This window comes from Heterodontus francisci, chromosome 1 (genome assembly GCF_036365525.1).
Source record: "Heterodontus francisci isolate sHetFra1 chromosome 1, sHetFra1.hap1, whole genome shotgun sequence".
Classification (NCBI taxonomy): domain Eukaryota; kingdom Metazoa; phylum Chordata; class Chondrichthyes; order Heterodontiformes; family Heterodontidae; genus Heterodontus; species Heterodontus francisci.
Window position 1 is genome coordinate 109,473,809 of NC_090371.1, and position 20,013 is coordinate 109,493,821.

At 43.4% G+C, this 20,013-nt stretch overlaps 1 protein-coding gene across 1 annotated transcript in view; it reads left to right on the forward strand.

Moving 5' to 3' along the window:
• LOC137371574 (cytochrome P450 4V2-like) overlaps positions 1 to 20,013 on the forward strand; it is an 80,487-nt gene that overhangs the window by 10,140 nt on the left and 50,334 nt on the right. The window contains exons 2-3 of the mRNA XM_068034415.1: positions 917 to 1,029; positions 18,712 to 18,797. Coding sequence (XP_067890516.1) covers positions 917 to 1,029; positions 18,712 to 18,797 — 199 coding nt within the window. The remainder of the gene's footprint in view (positions 1 to 916; positions 1,030 to 18,711; positions 18,798 to 20,013) is intronic.

Below are 20,013 nucleotides of genomic sequence, written 5' to 3' on the forward strand. Positions count from 1 at the left end.
TTAACCAATTCCATCTCCTCCCTCCCATGCCATTCTATCTTATGCCATCCCTCTCATGCCATCTCCATTTCCATGCCTTCCATTCCAACCCCATCCTGCTTGTGCCATTCCCATCCCTGCCGTCAATCCCATCCCATCCTTCATGGAAGCAACCTCCCCAGGCAGGGTACCTTTGGTTTTGGACTCCCCTTTACCTTCTGATGAAAGGTCACAGACCTGAAACGTTAACTCTGCTTCTCTCTCCACAGATGCTGCCAGACCTGCTGAGTTCCCCTTTACCTTCTGCTGTTTTTGTTCTCTACCAACAAACATTGGCAGCCTCACATGTGTCACATGCTCCAGACCTTCGTGCGCCAATGCACTGCCCACCAAATAAACCCACCCCTTAATTGACACACCCCTTAAACTGACCAATCAAAAGAGTCCAGACACAGAAAATCTCAGTATTATGTATTCATGTATCATTGAGATCCTCATACGTGAAGCTCAGTGCATTTATTTAAGCATGTTTGTACAAAGCTCTGCTTTGTCTGAGCACAATGTTAATATGGCATATACTTGACCAAACAGGATAAATAAGTGGGATAGAATCTGTGAAGTAATAAATTGTATGTGGTTCATAGAATAAAATGAATTGAATAGATTTTTCTTGATAAAGTTTTTTAAAACTCTGTCTTTATTGCAGAGGCTTGCATAGTGTACAATCTGATTTGCAGCTTCAGGATATTTAATTTCTCAGATTATTGAAAAGAATAAAATTCTGGTAGTGTTCATAAAAGCAGTAGACTTATTGAATGATGCAAATAATATGAAAAACTGAGGATTAATTTCAATGCCTTAAAGATACTCCCCTGTATGTTATTGTATACATTAATGTTGTCTCATTTATGTAACTAAATCTTTTTGGGTTCTTTAGACTTCTTCCTTCAACTGATTGAATTTACCACCACATGCAGAGATGAGCCATTAATGAAATTATGGTTGGGACCACTGCCGTTTATTGTATTGTTTCATGCAGAGGCTGTGGAGGTAAGATATAGGTAAATGGATCTTGGGTCTGCGATTGATAATTTTTAAAAATTTATTTATTCATTCATGGGATGTGTCACTAGCAAGGCCAGCATTTATTGCCCACTTCTAATTGCCCTTGAGTGGGTGGGGTGCCAATCAAACGGGTTGCTTTTTTCTGGATGATGTTGAGCACTAGAATGTGTTAGAGCTGCACCCATCTAGGAAAGTGGATGACATTCCATCACACTACCGACGTGTGCCTTGGGGGAGAGTTATGGCACCATAGTGGTTATGTTACTGGGCTAGTAATCTAGAGGCTTGGGTTACTGTTCTGAAAACATAAGTTCAAGTCCCACCATGGCAGCTGGGGGCAATTTAAATTCAATTAAATAAATCTGGAATTAAGAAGCTAGTCTCAGTAATAATAGCCGTGAAACTACTGGATTGTCATAAAAACAAATCTGGTTCACTTATGTCCTGGAGGGAAGGAAATCTACGATCTTTACGTGGTCTGTGCTACATGTGACTCTGGACCAATGAACAATGAGGCTGACTTTTAACTGCCCTCTGAAATGGCCTAGCAAGCCACTCAGTTGTATCAAGTTGAAATAAAATAAAACCAGACAGACCACCTGGCATTAACCAAGGCACGCACAGCCCAGTTGACCCTGCAAGGTTCTGCTCACTAACATCTGGGGACTTTTGCCAAAATTGGGAGAACTGCCCAACAGCCCAGTCAAGCAACAGCCTGACATAGTCATATTTACAGAATAATACCTTACAGCCAATGTCCAAGACCCCTCCATCAGCATTCTTGGGTATGTCCTGTCTGTTATGACCAAGGTGGAAGGAATGCACTGTCTTTCTCTATTTCCTCTTCTCCACAGGTCACAACATATATTTAAATGTTTACCCAGTTACTGATACGGTCAATCATGTAGTCTTTTTCTCATTTCAGAATAAAATCCATGAAACAGCTTTCTTTAATGAACAAAATTATTAATTTATTTTAAAACAGTAAAGATGAAAAACATTAACATCAATTCTGAGGGACAGGATAAACTGCCACTTAGCTAGGCATGGATTAATCAGGGATAGTCAGCATGGATTTGTTAGGGGAAGGTCATGTCTTACTAACTTGATTGAGTTTTTTGAGGAAATAACAAGGAGGATTGATGAGGGTAGTGCAGCGGCTGTGGTCTACATGGATTATAGTAAGGCATTTGACAAGATCCCACATGGCAGACTGGTCAGTAAAATGAAAGCCCGTGGCAAACGGGAATGTGGCAGGTTGGATCCAAAATTGGCTCAGTGACAGGAAACAAAGGGTAGTAGTCGACGGATGTCTTAGCGAATGGAAAGCGGTTTCCAGTGGCATTCCAAAGGGCTCACTGTTGGGACTCTTGCTGTTTGTGGTATATATTAATGATTTAGATTTAAATGTGGGAGGCATGATTGGGAAATTTGCTGATGACACAAAAATTGGCTGTGTAGTTGATAGTAAAAAGGATAGCTGTAGACTCCAGAATGATATCAATGGTTTGCTTGAGTGAGTGGAAAAGTGGCAAATGGAATTCAGAGAAGTGTGAGGTAATGCATTTGGGGAAGACAAGCAAAGTGAGAGACTATACAATAAACAGGAGGATATTGAGAGGGGTAGAGGAAGTGAGAGACCTTGGAGTGTGTGTCCACAGGTCCCTGAAGGTGGCAGGGCAGGTAGATAAAGTGGTGAAGGAGGGGCATATGGAATGCTTTCCTTTATTGGCCGAGGTATAGAATACAAAAGCAGGGATGTAATGCTGGAACTGTATAAAACACTGGTTAGGCCACAGCTGGAATATTGTAACAGTTCTGATCACCACATTACAGAAAGGAACTAATTGCTCAGGAGAGTGTACAGAGGAGATTTACAAGAATGCTGCCAGGGCTTGCAGCTATGAGGAAAGATTGGATTGGCTAAGGTTGTTTTCCTTGGAACAGAGGAGGCTGAGGGGTGACTTAAATGAGGTGTACAAAGTTAAAAGGGGCCTAGATAGAGTGGACAGGAAGGACCTGTTTCCTCTAGCCGAGTGGTCAATTACCAGGGGGCACAGATTTATGGTGTTTGGTAGAAGGATTAGAGGGGACATGAGGAAAAACTTTTCTCACCCAGAGGGTGGTGGGTGTCTGATATTCACTGCCAGGAATGGTGGTGGAGGCAGAAACTCTCAACTCATGAAAAGGATACCTGGACATGCACCTGAAATGCTGTAACCTGCAAGGCTACGGACCAGGTGCTGGAAGATGGGATTAGATTGGGTAGCTAGTTTTTTTGGCCGGCGCAGACACAATGGGCTGAATGCCGTAATGTTTCTACGTTTCTATGGTTCTAACACACACAGATTGAAATATGAAAGTTCCCTTCTAAATTAGCCGAACACACACAGGCGCACACAAGATTTAAGAAAAAAATAAGCAAGTTTTCTCTGTAGAGATCTGTTTACTAAAAGACGAAAAAAAATACTTTGGCCAAATACTTTTTAATTCTTGAAGATAGAAAGAAAATATGGAATATTTTCACTGGAGAGCTGACTTGGGTTGCATTAGCGTGCTAAAGTGGAAGTTTGGTGACTGAGGGTAATTAAGGGTTAATTTTATCTTAAGTCTAGTCTGTCTTTTAATTAGCATATTAACTTAACAGTTGCTGTTTGGGTTGGAGAACGTGAGTTTTTAGACCAGCTTTAAACAGGGTTCACTCAGGCTCTGCCTGCAGCTGCACCTTGTTAATTAGAGAATTGGCTTAAACCAGTTTTCAGGGGCTAGAGTCAGTCTGTATAAAAGTGGGCCATCTTACAGTGCTGACCTTATTTGCTTTGGAGTGCTGACTTGGGTTGCATTAGAGTGCTAAAGTGGAAGTTTGGTGACTGAGGAAGTTCGGTGAGAAGGGAGCGAGGAGCTCCTTTCATTTCCTACCTGTCATCAAAGAGCATGAGGGGAGCCGAGAGTTTCCAAAGAGCACAGCTGACTGGTGAGTAAGTCCTGGTGGGTATTTTTCAAACTGGTTTGATTTGTAAATCATTGTTTTAGCAAGACTTAGTTGATTTTTAAAAATTATAATAGTCTTCTAAAGTTTTAAATTTAAAGGGTTTAGTCATGGCAGGAGAGCTTAAAGCCGTGGTTTGCTCCTCTTGCTGCATGTGGAAATCCGGGAATATTTCCAGTCCCCGGGACCAGCATGTGTGCAGGAAGTGTGTCCAGCTGCAGCTCCTGGAAACTCGGGTTTCAGAGCTGGAACGGCAGCTGGAAACACTGTGCAGCATCCGCGAGTCTGAGAGCATTGTAGATAGCACGTATAGAGAGGTGGTCACACCGCAGCTGAAGGGACTTCAGGAAGGAAGGGAATGGGTGACCACCAGACAGTCCAAGAGAAACAGGCAGGTAGTTCAGGAGTCCCCTGGGGTCCCGCTCGCAAATCGGTATTCCATTTTGGAGGCTGATGAGGCTGGTTCCTCCAGGGAGTGCGGATAGAGCCAAGCTTCTGGCACCGCAAGCAGCCTGTCTGTACAGGAAGGGGGAAAGAGAGGAAGAGCAATAGTAATAGGGGATTCTATAGTCAGGGGAACAGATAGGCGCTACTGTGACCATCAACGTGACTCCAGGATGGTGTGTTGCCTCCCTGGTGCCAGGGTCCTGGATGTCCCTGAACGGCTGCAGTGCATCCTGAATGGGGAGGGTGATGAGGCAGAGGTCATGGTACATGCTGGTACCAATGACATAGGTAGAAAGAGGGATGAGGTCTTGCATCAAGAATTCAGGGAGTTAGGCAGTAGACGAAAAAGCAGGACCTCTCAGGTTGTAATCTCTGGATTACTCCCAGTGCCACGTGCTAGCGAGTATAGAAATAGGAGAAAAGCACAGATGAATGCGTGGCTTAAGAGTCAGTGCAGGAGGGAGGGTTTTAGATTCCTGGACCACTGGGACCGTTTCTGGGGAAGGTGGGACCTGTACAAGGGGGACGGTCTACATCTGAACCAGAGGGGAACTAACATCCTTGCTGGTGGGTTTGCTAGTGCTGTTGGGAGGAGTTTAAACTAATTTGGCAGGGGGAGGGGATGCAGACTTCTAGCAGAATAGGGACACAGCTAAACACAGGAAAGCGAACAAGTCAGAGGGAATACAGTGGAAGTAAGTTTCAAGGGAGTAAGACCAGGATGGAAGGCCTCTACTGTAATGCCAGGAGTATTGCAGGTAAAATGGATGAGTTAAGGGCAAGGATTAACACGTGGCATTGTGATATAGTAGCCATCACGGAGACATGGTTGAGGGAGGGGCAGGATTGGCAGCTTAATATCCCGGGATATAGAATCTTCAGGCGAGTCAGAGGAGGGGGTAAAAGAGGAAGGGGCATTGCAATATTAGTGAAGGAGTCAGTTACTGCAGTAAGGAGAGATGATATCTTAGAGGGTGCATCAAATGAAGCTTTATGGGTAGAGTTTAGGAATAAAAAAGGGACAGCCACATTGCTAGGTGTTTATTACAGACTCCCAGATAGTCAGTGGGAAATTGAGGAGCAAATATGTGCGCAATTTGCAGAGGTGTGTAAAAATATTAGGGTAATTATATTAGGTGATTTCAACTTTCCCAACATTAATTAGGATAGTCATCGTGTTAAGGGCTTAGATGAAGTGGAGTTCTTAAAATGTATACAGGAGAACTTTTTAGCTCAATATGTAGAGGATCCAACAAGGGAGGGTGCAATGCTGGACCTAATTCTGGGGAATGAAGCCGGACAGGTGGTTGATGTGTTGGTGGGGGTGCATTTTGGTGATAGCGACCACAACATGGTACAATTTAGGCTTGTTATGGAGAAAGAAATAGACAAGTTGCAAAAAAAGGTTTTGGATTGGAGGAGAGTGAATTTTAGTAAAAGAAGGCAGGATCTGGCCAAGGTAGACTGGAAAGAGTTACTTGTCGGGAAATCTACAGAAGAGCAGTGGGGGGCATTCAAAAAGGAAATGGGGAGGGTACAGGCCCAACATGTTCCCTCGAAGGTAACAGGTAGGAGCAACAAGCCCAGAGAACCATGGATGACCAGAAACATTCAGGGTACGATGAGAAGGAAAAGAGAGGCTTTTAGCAAATACAAGGAGAGCAAATCAATGGAAGCATTCGTGGAGTACAGAAAGTATAGGATGGAGCTTAGGAAAGCAATTAGGAGAGCAAAGAGGGGATATGAGAAAGCTCTGGCTGGTAAAAGTAAGGAAAATCCCAAGATATTCTATAAGTATATCAATGGGAAGAGGATAACCAGGGAAAGAGTAGGACCCATTAGGGACCAAGGGGGAAATTTGTGGGTGGAGCCAAAGGACATTGGTAGGGTGTTGAACGAATACTTCACATCTGTCTTCACCCAAGAGAATGAGGATGTAGATATGGAACTTGGAGAGAGAGACTATAAGGTTCTTGAGCAAATTGTCATAGGGAGTGACAAGGTATTGGAGGTTTTGCAAGGCTTAAAAGTGAACAAATCTCCAGGTCCGGATGATTTGTGTCCCAGGATGCTGTGGGAGGCGAGGGTGGAGATTGCAGGGGCTCTGATCCTAATTTTTACTTCCTCTCTGGCCACGGGGGAGGTGCCAGAGGACTGGAGAACAGCTGATGTGGTCCCACTATTTAAGAAAGGTTATAGAGATAAGCCAGGGAACTACAGACCAGTGAGTCTCACGTCAGTGGTAGGGAAACTATTGGAGAAAATTCTAAAGGGTCTATCACATCCTACTTGGAGAGGCAAAATTTGATTAGGAATAGTCAGCATGGCTTTGTCAGAGGGAGGTCATGCCTAACAAATTTGATTAAATTTTTTGAGCATGTGACCAGGTGTGTCGATGAGGGTAGTGCAGTTGATGTAGTTTACATGGATTTCAGTAAAGCCTTTGACAAGGTCCCACATGGAAGTCTTATCAAGAAAGCAAATGCACATGGGATACAGGGTAACTTTATAAGGTGGATTCAAAATTGGCTTAGCTGTAGGAGACCGAGAGTGATGACAGACGGCTGTTTGTGCCTGGAAGCCAGTGTCCAGTGGTGTACCACAGGGATCTGTGCTGGGTCCCCTATTGTTTGTCATTTATATAAACAACATAGATGACTATGTGGGGGGTAGGATCAGTAAGTTCGCGGATGACACAAAGATTGGCCGAGTGGTTAACAGTGAGGTGGAGTGTCTTAGGTTACAGGAAGATATAGGCGGGATGGTCAAATGGGCAGAAAAGTGGCAGATGGAATTTAATGCTGAAAAGTGTGAGGTGATACACTTTGGAAGGAGGAATGTGACACGGAAGTATTCAATGAATGGCCTGACACTGGGAAGTTCCGAGGAACAGAGGGACCTTGGCGTGTTTGTCCATAGATCTCTGAAGGCAGAAGGGCAGGTTAATAGGGTGGTGAAAAAGGCATATGGGACACTTGCCTTTATCAATCGAGGCATAGATTGCAAAAGCAGGGAGGTCATGTTGGAGTTGTACAGAACTTTGGTAAGACCACAGCTGGAGTACTGTGTGCAATTCTGGTCGCCGTATTATAGGGAAGGATGTGATTGCATTGGAGGGGGTGCAGAGACGATTCACCAGGATGTTGCTTAGAATGGAACATTTAAGCTATGAAGAGAGGTTGGATAGGCTTGGGTTGTTTTCGCTGGAGCAGAGAAGACTGAGGGATGACCTGATCGAGGTGTACAGGATTATGAGGGGCATGGACAGGGTGGATAGGGAGCAGCTGTTCCCCTTAGTTGAAGGGTCAGTTACGAGGGGTCACAAGTTTAAGATGAGGGGTGGGAGGTTTAAGGGGGATTTGAGGAAGAACTTTTTTACCCAGAGGGTGGTGACGGTCTGGAATGCCCTGCCTGGGAGGGTGGTAGAGGCGGGTTGCCTCACATCCTTTAAAAAGTACCTGGATGAGCACTTGGCACGTCATAACACTCAAGGCTATGGGCCAAGTGCTGGCAAATCGGATTAGGTCGACAGGTCAGGTGTCTTTAATGCATCGGTGCAGATTCGATGGGCCGAAGGGCCTCTTCTGCACTGTATTATTCTGTGATATCAGTTGTTCCTTGATTCTGGTGTCCCGAATACGCGCCACTGGCATCTTTTTGGAGCATTTCTCTTCAGGCGACGCAGGGCTTAGTTTGGCAGGCTTTTCAGGAGAAATGTGGCATCAGTTTCTCTATTTCCCAATAATAAAAGCAAAATATTGCAGATGCTGGAAATCTAAAATAAAAACAAGAAACGCTGGAAATACTCAGCAGGTCTGGCAGCATCTGTGGGGGTCACTGACCTGAAATGTTAACTCTGCTTCTCTCCACAGATGCTGCCAGACCTGCTGAGTATTTCCAGCATTTCTTGTTTTTATCTCTATTTCCCAAACTGGATTCTCGGGGTTTCTCAGAGATGGAAAAGGATGAATTGGTGGCTGCTGTCTTAGCAGGTTTACCCTCCACTGATTCAAAACAATATCCAAGACTAAACTATCTCTTGACCGCCATAAATCTTGACACATCACTTCTTTATTAACAACTCCCCTAGTCACCAAGGTTGTTGCTCTTTATTGAGCTTAAGGCATATGACATCCAGTAAGGGATTGTTTCTAAATAAAATCTCAAGTCCTTCCAGTGACCATTTTAAAAAAGAAAAAAAGTCCAGCATTATGGAATCTCTTCAGTCTTTCAGATGAATCAATTTCCACAATTTTTAAACACAGATCCTCAAAAATATTTAAAAATGGAAGCATTTTCATAATGCCTCCATCCTTAGAGGAATGAGTACGTTTCATTACAAAGAATGGAACAAAAAGAAAAAAATTAAAACACATTTACACACTCATTCTCATTCACTCTTTACCTGTAACTAATACAGTTATGCCGTGTCCCATCTTTGTACTCTGGTAACTCAAAGCAAGATTACATTATTTTTCCCCGCAATGTGGATAATCTTTAAGTGATAGGGTTGCAGTAGTAAACTCCATCGAAATAGTCTGGCATTCTGGTTTTTGAATTTTTCCACAAAGGCTAAGGGGTTATGATCAGTATATACCAGTGTCTTTCTGTAGTCGTGGTGGACATATACCTCAAAATGTTTAAGAGCTAGTAGACAGCCCAGGGCTTCTTTCTCCACTGTTGTGTATCTTTTTTGGTGATTTAGCTTTTTGGAAAAATATCCCATTGGCCTTTCTATGCCTGATTCATCATCTTGTAACAGGACTGCACCAACCCCCAGGTTGCTAACATCAATCGCTACCTTGAAGGGCTTAGTGAAATTTGGGGCAGCCAACACTGGTTCATTGATCAAAATTGCTTTCAGCCTCTCAAAAGATGCTAGACACTCTCCTGACCACACTATCTTGGCTTTCTTTTTTTGTAGCAAATCCATCAGTGGAGCAGCTATAGTGCTAAAATTTGGTACAAACTTGAGGTAGAAACCGCACATCCCCAAAAACCTCATGATTTCTTGTTTAGTCTTAGGGGCAGGGAACTCCATCAATGCTTGTACCTTTGCTGTTCTTGACAGCACTTGTCCTGGTCCTTCTATATGTCCGAGGTAGGTTACCCGCACTTTTGCAAATTCACTTTTGGCAAGGTTGATCACCAAATCGGCCGACCATAATTTCCTAAATAGAGCTTGTAGTTGTTCCAGGTGATCCTCCGAAGTGTCACTGTATACCAGCACATCAAGGTAAAGCACACAGTTAGGAACACTGGCTACCACTTTGGTTCATTAGACTCTGCAAGTTGTGGGAGCATGTTTTAGCCTGAATGGCATCACCCAGCATTGGAGATGACTGTTTGTTTGGTGTGGTCTTTAGCTTGGGGTGTTAAAGGAACCTGCCAGTTTCCCTTTAATAAAGTTACTTTTGTGAGAAACGTGGCACTGCCAACTCTGTCAGTCGTCTTCAAAGTGAGGTTAGAAAAGAATTAGGTTTTAAGCAAGTGAAGGGGAGTAGGTGGGGAGAGAAAAAAGGGGAAGGTGTTTGATAGGGCAGGAGAGATTAAATAACACATCTGTCCTGGGACAAAGGCAAAGCATGTGTTAATGCTTGAGGTGAAAGATTTGCTTAAAACCTAATTCTTTTCTAACCTTTGCCAGTTCTGATGAAAGGTCACAGACCTGAAATGTTAACTTTGCTTCTCTCTCCACAGATGCTGCCAGACCTGCTGAGTATTGCCAGCACTTTTTGTTTTTGTTTTAGTTCTTTCAGTGCCCTCTTGAAAAATAAACTGGTCCCACATTTATTCAGTTTGACTGAATTCCTCAAAAAATATTTTAACAAAACAGAATCACTTCCATAACAATATCCATAATAGTGAGTATATATTGATATCGCGTTTTTGTTTTTGTAAAGGTCCCGCACAGTCTACTAACACCCTACTAAATGGTTCCCCAAAAACTGGTATGGGAATGGAAGGTGTCAGTTTTATGGCAGGTTGTGGTTTTCCCAGAATCTGGCATGTATGGCACGTTTTACAAAACTGCACCACATCCTTGTGAAGACCTGGCCTGTAAAAATGTCGACTTATTCATGATTGGGTCTACTGGATCCCCACATGTCCTGCCATAGGAATTTCATGGGCAATCCCACTTACAATTGCACATTGTTGGTTTTGGGTTATCCCTCATAGAGTCCCCAATTATATGTTACAACTGAAGTGGGAGGAGTGCGCACTGTCTTTCTCTAGTTCCAATTCTCCACGGGTCACAACATGTTTAAATATTTACCCAGTTACTGATACGGCCAATTATATACTCTATTTTTATTTCAGAATATAGTCCACCAACTAGGTTTCTTTCATAAACCAATAAAATTATTAATTTATTATAAAATAAGACTTGTTCAGTTAAGATGCAAAGGATTAACATAGATTGAAATATGAACGTTCCCTTCTAAGTTAGCCCAACATACACACAGACACACACACCAGTTAAAGAAAAAATAAAGAAGCTTTCTCTGCAAAGATCTCTTTTACAAAAAGACCAATAAAAATACTTTGGCCAAAGGAAGATATGGAATGATATCAGTTGACCCTTTATTCTGGTGTCCCAAATACGTGTGGACAGCTGTCAGTGGGATCTTTGTGGAGCAGCTCTCTTCAGGTAACGTCAAGGCTTAGTCTGGCAGGCTTTTCAGGGAAAATGAGGCATCAGTTTCTCTATTTCCGAAACTGAATTCTCAGAGTATCTCAAAGAGATGCAAAAGGATGAGCTGGTGGCTTCTCCCTTAGCAGGCTTATGCCCAACTGACTCAAAACAATATCCAAGACAAACTATTTCTTGACCACCATAAGTCTTGACATGTCACTTCTCTGTAAACAACTCTCCTAGTGACCAAGGCTCTTGCTATTTATTTGGCTTAAGGCATATGACATCCAGTAAGGGGTTGTTTATAAACAAGATCTCAAGTCCTTCCAGTGACAATTTAAAAAAAAAAATACTAAGTCCAGCTCTATGGAATCTCTTCAGTCTTTAAAATGAAATCCATTTCCAGAATTTTTACCCAACACGAGTCCTCAAAAAATATTTAAAAATGGATACACTTTCATAACGTGTCTTACCACTAGAGGTGACAGGGCAGTGGTATACATTCAGGAGCGAGTGGCCCTGGGAGTCCTTAATATGACTCGACCGCATGAAGTCTCATGGCTTCAGGTCAAGGAAACCTCCTGCTGGTTACCTCCAACCACCTTGCCTCAACTGATGAATCAGTGCTCCTCCACATTGAACAGAATATACTCTGGGTGTGGGACTTTAGAGTCCATCATCAAGAGGGCTCGGTAGCTCCACCACTGACTGAGCTGGCTGAGTCCTGAAGAATATATCTGCAAGACAGGGCATGCGGCAGATGGTGTGAGAACCAACACGAGGGAAATCCTACTTGACCTTATTCTCCCCAATCTACCTGTTGCAGATGGATCTGTCCATGACCGTATCAGTAGGAGTGACCACTGCACAGTACTTGTGGAGACAGAGTCCCAGCTTCACACTGAGGACCCCCTCCAGCAGATTGTGTGGAACTACAATTGTGCTAAAGGAAATTGATTCAGAACCAATCTAGCAGCTCAAAACTGAGCATCCATGAGGCCTTGGGCCATCAGCAGCAGACTTGTATTCCATGCCAACCTGTAACCTTATGGCCTGGTATTTCCCTCATGCTACCATAACCATCAAGCCAAGCGATGAACCCTGGTTCAATGAGGAGTGCAGGAAAACATGCCAAGAGCAGCGCCAGGCATACCTAAAAATGAGATGCCAATTTGGAGAAGCTACAATTCATGCATGCTAAACAGCAGAAGCAGCATCCTACAGAGAGAGCTAAGTTATCCCACAACCAATGGATTAGATCACAGTTCTGCAGTCCTGCCATATCCAGTTGTGAATGGTGGTGAACAATTGAAACAACTGACGGGAGGAGGAGGCTCCAAAAACATTCGCATCGTCAGTGATGGGGGAGCCCAGCAGGTGACTGCAAAAGACAAGGCTGAAGCATTTGCAACCAACTTCAGTCAGAAGGGCCAAGTGGGTGATCCACCTCAGTCTCCTCCTGAGGTCCCCAGGATCACATGCCAGTCTTTAGCCAATTCAATTCACTCCGCATGATATCAAGAAGTGACTGGATACTGCAAAGGGTATGGGCCCTGGACAACATTTGTTTTATTCTTTCAGGGAATGTGGGCATCACTGGCTAGGCCAACATTTATTGCCTAATTGCCCTTGAGAAGGTGGTGGTGAGCTACTGCCTTCTGGAACCACTGCAGTCCATTTGAGGTAGGTACACCCACAGTGCTGTTAGGAAGGGAGTTCCAGGATTTTGATCCAGCAGCAGTGAAGGAACAGTGATGTAGTTCGAAGTCAGGATAGTGTATGGCTTGGAGGAGAATTTGCAGGAGGTGATGTTCCCGTGCATCTGCTGCTCTTGTCCTTCTAGGTGGGAGAGGTTGCGGGTTTGGAAGGAGCCTTGGCGAGTTGCTGCCTTGCATCTTGTAGATGGTACACACTGCTGCCACTGTATGCCAGTGGTGGAGGGAGTGAATGTTGAAGGTGGTAGATGGGGTGCTAATTAAGCAGGCTGCTTTGTCCGGGATGGTGTCGAGCTTCTTGAGTGTTATTGGAGCTCCACTGATCCAAGCAAGTGGAGAGTATTCCATCACACTCCTGACTTGTATCTTCTTTGGGGAGGTGGGAGGTGAGTTACTCACTGTAGAATTCCCAGCCTCTGACCTGCTCTTGTAGCCACAGTATTTATATGGCTGCTCCAATTCAGTTTCTGATCAATTGTTACCCGCCAAGATGTTCATAGTGGGGGATTCAGTGATGGTAATGCCATTGAATGTCAAAGGGAGAAGGTTGGATTCTCTCTTGTTGCAGGTCGCCATTGCCCGCCACTTGTATGGCGTGAATGTTACTTGCCACTTATCAGCCCAAGCCTGGGTGTTGTCCAGGTCTTGCTGCATATGGACGTGGGCTGCTTCAGTATCTGAGGAGTCATGAATGGTGCTGATCATTGTGCAATCATCAACGAACATCCCCACTTCTGACCTTATGTTAGAGGGAAGGTCCGTGGCGAAGCACCTGAAGATGGTTGGGCCTAGGACACTACCTGAGGAACTCCTACAGTGATGTCCTGGGGCTGAGATGATTGACCCCCAACAACCACAACCATCCCAGTTGTAGTGCAGAAGACTTGTGCTCCAGAACTAGCCACACCTCTAGCCAAGCTGTTCATGTTCAGCTACAGCACTGGCATCTACATGACAATGTGGAAAATTGTGCACGTTATGTTCTGTCCACAAAAAACAGGAAGATGTTTATGGTTATTGCAGGCCAATCATCTCAGCACCAGTACTGCGCTGTGGGAATTCCTCACGGTAGTATCCTAAGCCCAATCATCTTAACCAGCTTTATCGATGACCTGTCCACATAAGATCAGAAATGTAGATGTTTGATTGTGTAGTGTTCAGTTCCATTTGCAACTCCTCAGATAATGAAGCAATCTGTACCTGCATGCACCAAGGCCTGGACAACATTCAGACTTGGGCTGATAAGTGGCAAATAACATTCATGCTACACAAATGTCAGGCAATGACCATTTCCAACAAAAGAGAACCTAACCCTCCTCCCTTGACAGTCAATGGCATTACCATTGCTGAATTTCCTACCATCAACATCCTGGGGATCACCATTGACCAGAAACTTAACTGTGTTACAAAAGTGCTTCCATTTTTTGTTAAATTTTTGAGGACTCTTATTTAAATGGTGAAAGTGGATTCAATTTTGGAAGGCTGAAGATTTCATAGATGCTGGACTTTTAGTTTAGTTTAGTTTAGAGATACAGCACTGAAGCAGGCCCTTCGGCCCACCGAGTCTGTGCCGACCATCCACCACCCATTTATACTAATCCTACACTAATTCCATATTCCTACCACATCCCCACCTGTCCCTATATTTCCCTACCACCTACCTATACTAGGGGCAATTTATAATGGCCAATTAACCTGTCAACCTGCAAGTCTTTGGCACGTGGGAGGAAACCAGAGCACCCGGAGGAAACCCACGCAGGCACAGGGAGAGCTTGCAAACTCCACACAGGCAGTACCCAGAATTGAACCCGGGTCGCTGGAGCTGTGAGGCTGCGGTGCTAACCACTGTGCCACTGTGCACTGCACAGTTCACTAAAAGGACCCTGAGATGTTGTGTTTGAAAACAAGCTTTACTGGATGTCACGTGCCTTATGATAAATAATCAACAGAAACCTTGGTGACCTGGGGAAGATGTTTACAGAGAAGTGGCATGTTAAGATTTATAGTGGTCAGGAGGTTCTGACCTGCTGTTTGGTTTCGCTTCTGAGATGATGTTTTGGTTCACTTGAGGTATGGACAGTGTTTGAAAAGCAGTTGAAGATCAACCTGCCAAGGAATAAAACCCCAGCTCATCTTTCCTGCACTTCCCTAAGAGACCCTGAGAGGTCCAGTGTGTCAGTACCTCTTTCCTCGTCTTTGGAAAAAATTCTGTGAAACCAGAGTGTGATAGCAGAAGCCCCTGATGCAGCATTTCTGCTGGAAAACCTACCAGACTATTTCTCGATCTCTCCAGAATGAACTGCTTCTAAAAAGATCCCAGTGACCACTCACCCTATACCTGGCATCAGACCAAAAGGGACAACTGACATCCTTCTATATCCTTTTTTTTCTTCAAGCATTAACAAGTATTTGGTCAAAGTATTCTTTTTTGTCATCTTTTTGTAACAGAGCTCTGCAGAGAGAATTTCTTTTTTTTAGTTGTATGTGAGTTTGTGTATGGGGGTATTAAATGGAAGTTTTCATATTTCAATCTGTGTGTTACTGGCTAAGTCTTGTTTTGTAATAAACTGGTACTTTTGTTGTTTATTAAAGAAACCTGGTTGCTGTATTTTATTCTGGGACAAAGAGTAGAGTATATGATTGACTGCATTGGTAACTGGGTAAACATTTAAATATATGTTGTGACCTGTGGAGAAGTGGAACTAGAAAAGACAGTGCACTTCTCTGACATCAGTTGTAACAACTGGACCAGCTGCATAAATACATGTTCGAACTGAAACAGCAGGTAAGATTTTGGGAATTCTGTGGTAACTCCCCTCCTGATTCCCCAAAGCCTGTCCACCATCTACAAGGTGCAAATCTTATCTGAAAAGGAAGAATGTGCAGGTTTACAGGGAGAGACAGGGGAACGGCATGAGCTGAATTGTTCATTCGGCGAGCTGTTGTGGACATGATGGGCTGAATGGCCTCCTTCTGCACCATAACAATTCTGTGAAGTCGGGAGTGTGATGGAATACACTCCACTTGCCTGGATGAGTGCAGTTCCAACAACACTGGGGCGATAGTGGTGTAATGGTAATGTCACTGAGCTGGTAATCTGGAGGCCCAGGCTAGGTTCAAATCCTACCATGCCAGCTGGTGGAATTTAATTTAAAAAATCCTGGAATTGAAAACTATTCTCAGTAATGGTGCCAGGAAGCTATCATTATTCTAAAAACCCATCTGGTTCACTAATGTCCTTTATGGAAAGAAATCTGCTGTTCTTACCTGGTCTGGCCTACATGTGACTCCAGACCCACAGCAATGTGGTTGACTCTTAACTGCCGTCTGAAATGGCCTAGCAAGCCACTCAGTTGTTAAAGCCCATTAGCGATGGGTAACAAATGCTGAACTTGCCAGCGATGCCCACATCCCATGAAAAAAGAAACTAGACACCATCTGGAACAAAGCAGCCTGGTTTATTAGCACGCACTCCACCAGTTTATACAGTCACTGCTCCACCAGAGGCACACAATGGCTACAGTGTATACCATCTACAAGATGCACTGCAGCAACTCACCACAGCTCCTTTGACAGCACCTTCCAAACCTGTGACTTCTGCCACCTAGAAGAATAAGGGCAGTCGGCACAAGGGAACACCACCACCTGCAAGTTCCGCTCCAAGTCACACACCATCCTGACTTGGAATTAATCACCATTCCTTCACTGTCACTGGGTCAAAATCCTGGAACTGCCTTCTTAACAGCACTGTGGGTGTACCTGCACCAGATGGACTGTAGCTGTTCAAGAAGGCATCTCACCGTTATCTTCTCAAGGGCAGTTAGGGATGGGCAGTAAATGCTGGCCTTGCCAGCAACACCCCACATCCTATAAACAAATAATAAATCAAAACCACTATAGACAACACCTGCAATTGACCTAGGCACCAGATTTGGGCACAACAAATGCACACCCAGCCTGGTTGACCCTGCTAAGTTCTCCTCACTAACATCTGGATACTTGTGCCAATATTGGTAGAGCTGTCCCAAAGACTAGTTAATAAACAGCTTGACATAATCATACCTTTCAACTAACAACCCAGAGACCTTCACCATCCCCTGTGTCAGTCTGTCCTGCTTGTGGGACAGGACACATTAGAGCTGATGAGTCCTCAACACTGATTCTGGACTCCGTGAAGTCTTAAGGCATCAGGTCAAACATGGGCAAGAAAACCTCCTGCTGCTTACCACCTACTGCCCTCTCTCAGCGGATGAATTAATAATCTGCAATGTTGAACACCACTCAGAAGAAGCACTGATAAAAACTCTGTTGCTCTGTCACATCCTGACATGAGTGGTAACGGACAATTAAACAAGTAATGGAAGGAGGATGCGACTCTTAATCCTAATCCATGGCAGAGCTTAGCACATGAGTGCAAAAGACAAGGCTGAAGTGTTTTCAACCATCTTCAGTCAGAAGTGCCAAGTGGATAATCCATTTTGGCCTCCTCCTGAGGTCTCCAGCATCACAGAAGCCAGCTTTCAGCCAATTAAATTCACTCCACGTGATATCAAGAAACAGCTCGGTGCACTGGATACAGTAAAGACTATATTTGGGCCCCGACAACATCGCGACTGTATTGCTGAAGACTTGTGTTACAGAACTTGCCGTGTCTCTAGACAAGCAGTTTCAGTACAGCTACAACGCTGGCATCTATCCAACAAAGTGGAAAATTTCCCAGATATACCCTGTCCACAGTAGTGAGAACAAATCCAATTCAACCAATTACTGACCCTTCAATCTACTCTCAATTATCAGCAAAGTGATGGAAGATGTCGTGATCGTGCTTTCAAGTGGCACGTACTCACTGGTAACCTGGTCACTGATGCCCAGTTTGCGTTCCACTGGGACCACTCTGATCCAGACCTCGTTTACAGTCTTGGTCCAAATATGGACAGATGAGCTTAATTCCAAACATAAGGGTGACTGTCCTTGACATCGTCGTCCTCACTCAGTAATAATTTTTAATGAATCACTTGTTATTGACACTCGAGGGAATAGTCTTCCTATAGCCAGCCGGTCAAAACCTTTCATAATATTAAAAACCTTCTTTAAATCTCTTCTCTGGTCCAGTGCAAATAAGCGCAGTATCTCAAGCTCGTCCTTATATCTATAGTTTTTGATCCCTGGTATTATTGTGGGGAATCTATCTTGTATCTTTTCTGTGGCTTTAATGTACTTTCTATACCTGTGGAGCCCAAAACTGTGCACAGTATTCTAACTCTGACCTAACTGTGTGCGCTGTGCATGCTCTGCATAGTTTCAGCTTTTAGTTTGTCAGTAATATAATTTAATATGTAACCGAACTTGCTATATTCCAGCAATAGGGAAAGTGCTGTTATGTTTATGGCTGCAGTGGGACTGTGGCAAATATCAGAAACTGGACCATCCATGAGCAACATTTAAGAAAAATAAGTGCAGGCTGTACCCTCATGGCCTTTGTACTTCACCAGGCCTGCATTGAGTGCAACATTGTAATGTAGATGGTACAGCCACTCCTGCTGGAGTGCTGATATAGAAAACTTTTTTGAGTGATCTTTGCTTTAGTAGAAATTAACATTTTTGAACTGCAAATAACATCTTCAGGATCTGGCAGCGTATCTGGAATTTATAAATGTTCACAATATTGTACTTCAGTGGAGTCAGCACACTGTTGATCCTGAGTTGCTCAAACTTTAATGATGGCGAAGAGTGTCTTTGGGTATTTTATTTTGAACAACTAAAATAGAACATGGTCGTAGTATATGATGTCTGTTTTGTGCAAACACATATTATTGAGGATGTATTAAAAGTACAGACAAGTGAGGAACCTAACAGTGTATTGTCTTGTAATCCTGTAGGTGGTGTTGAGTAGTTCCAGGCACCTTGATAAATCCTATGCATACAAGTTTCTTCACCCCTGGCTTGGTACTGGGCTTCTGACAAGGTATTGTTTGCACATCTGTATGTATGCATCTGAAATAGCCTTTGCTGTGGCCAAAACACAGTGTCCAGGATTATATTAGAGTAATATTCTGGAGAGTTATCATAGGTAATACAGAGGTAATCTTTGATTTTTATAATTCTTACTAACCCTAAAAAATGATGCGTTTATCCGCTGTTACCATATGAAAGGCAGTTTTATTGTACAGATAGTAGCAACTGAGCATTGCTGTTGTTAGCTGTCATCTTCTGTAGGTCTGTGTCCTGTATCAAAGACGTATGGGAGGTAGTAGTCATGCAAAATAACATTTAAGTATGTTTAGTGTGTCTTTTTAAAAGTTTGTTAATCTTGAATATGTTTTAAACATTTTGTTTGCTCCTCTCCTCTGCTTCAGTCTCTCTGTCACTCTTGCTTTTGCAGGGTAGAGGGCAGGTAGGGGATTTGCTGCTAATTTTTTTTGTGTTCTCTTTAACCAGGACGTGGTCAATAATGCCGTTGAGATACTGCATAGTTTTTTTTCTGTCGGGTATCATCTGTGTTATGTTTGTGAAATGGGGAATTTTTGCCCTCAACTTGTGCCCTCATTTCATTGAGAAGGGTCATGCTATACCTGCTGTAAATTGTCAATTGAGTGACTGGCATCTTTAGATAAATGCCATTAATTATAGTTAAAGCCAATTAAATTTGGTCATTTGTAGTCAAAACTGGGTATCAGTATCAGATCTTTGACAAAACATCATTTTTTCTCTTGGACCAGACATTCAAGCCACCTATCTTCAATTCATCAGTTTTACACTACCAGAGAAATAGATGCTTCCATCTCGCCGCACAAGCGGCTTAGATTATTGTATTCTATAGTACATAATTCCGAAGATTGGCTAGTTCCTTTGAACAACTACTTAGAGCACACATTTATTTAAAGTCATCTAACTTTGAATTTGTGGCTTTACCCACACAATAACTATTTAACTGGCGCATGACACGAGGCCAGGAGACAAATATTGTGATATGAATAAGAATCGTACTCATATGCAGCAATATGTTATGTTCCTCTTCATGTTTACGTGGAAACATTAGGACATGGAAAGTGGTAGTAATGTGAGAGGGAGAATTCTGAAGTACAGTGCAGTTATATTTCATTGTGCTGAATTTGGCTGCCAGGCAACAGCTGAGTCATGAGTTTGAGAAATGTAGATTTAAATCTGTTGATCTCACAAAA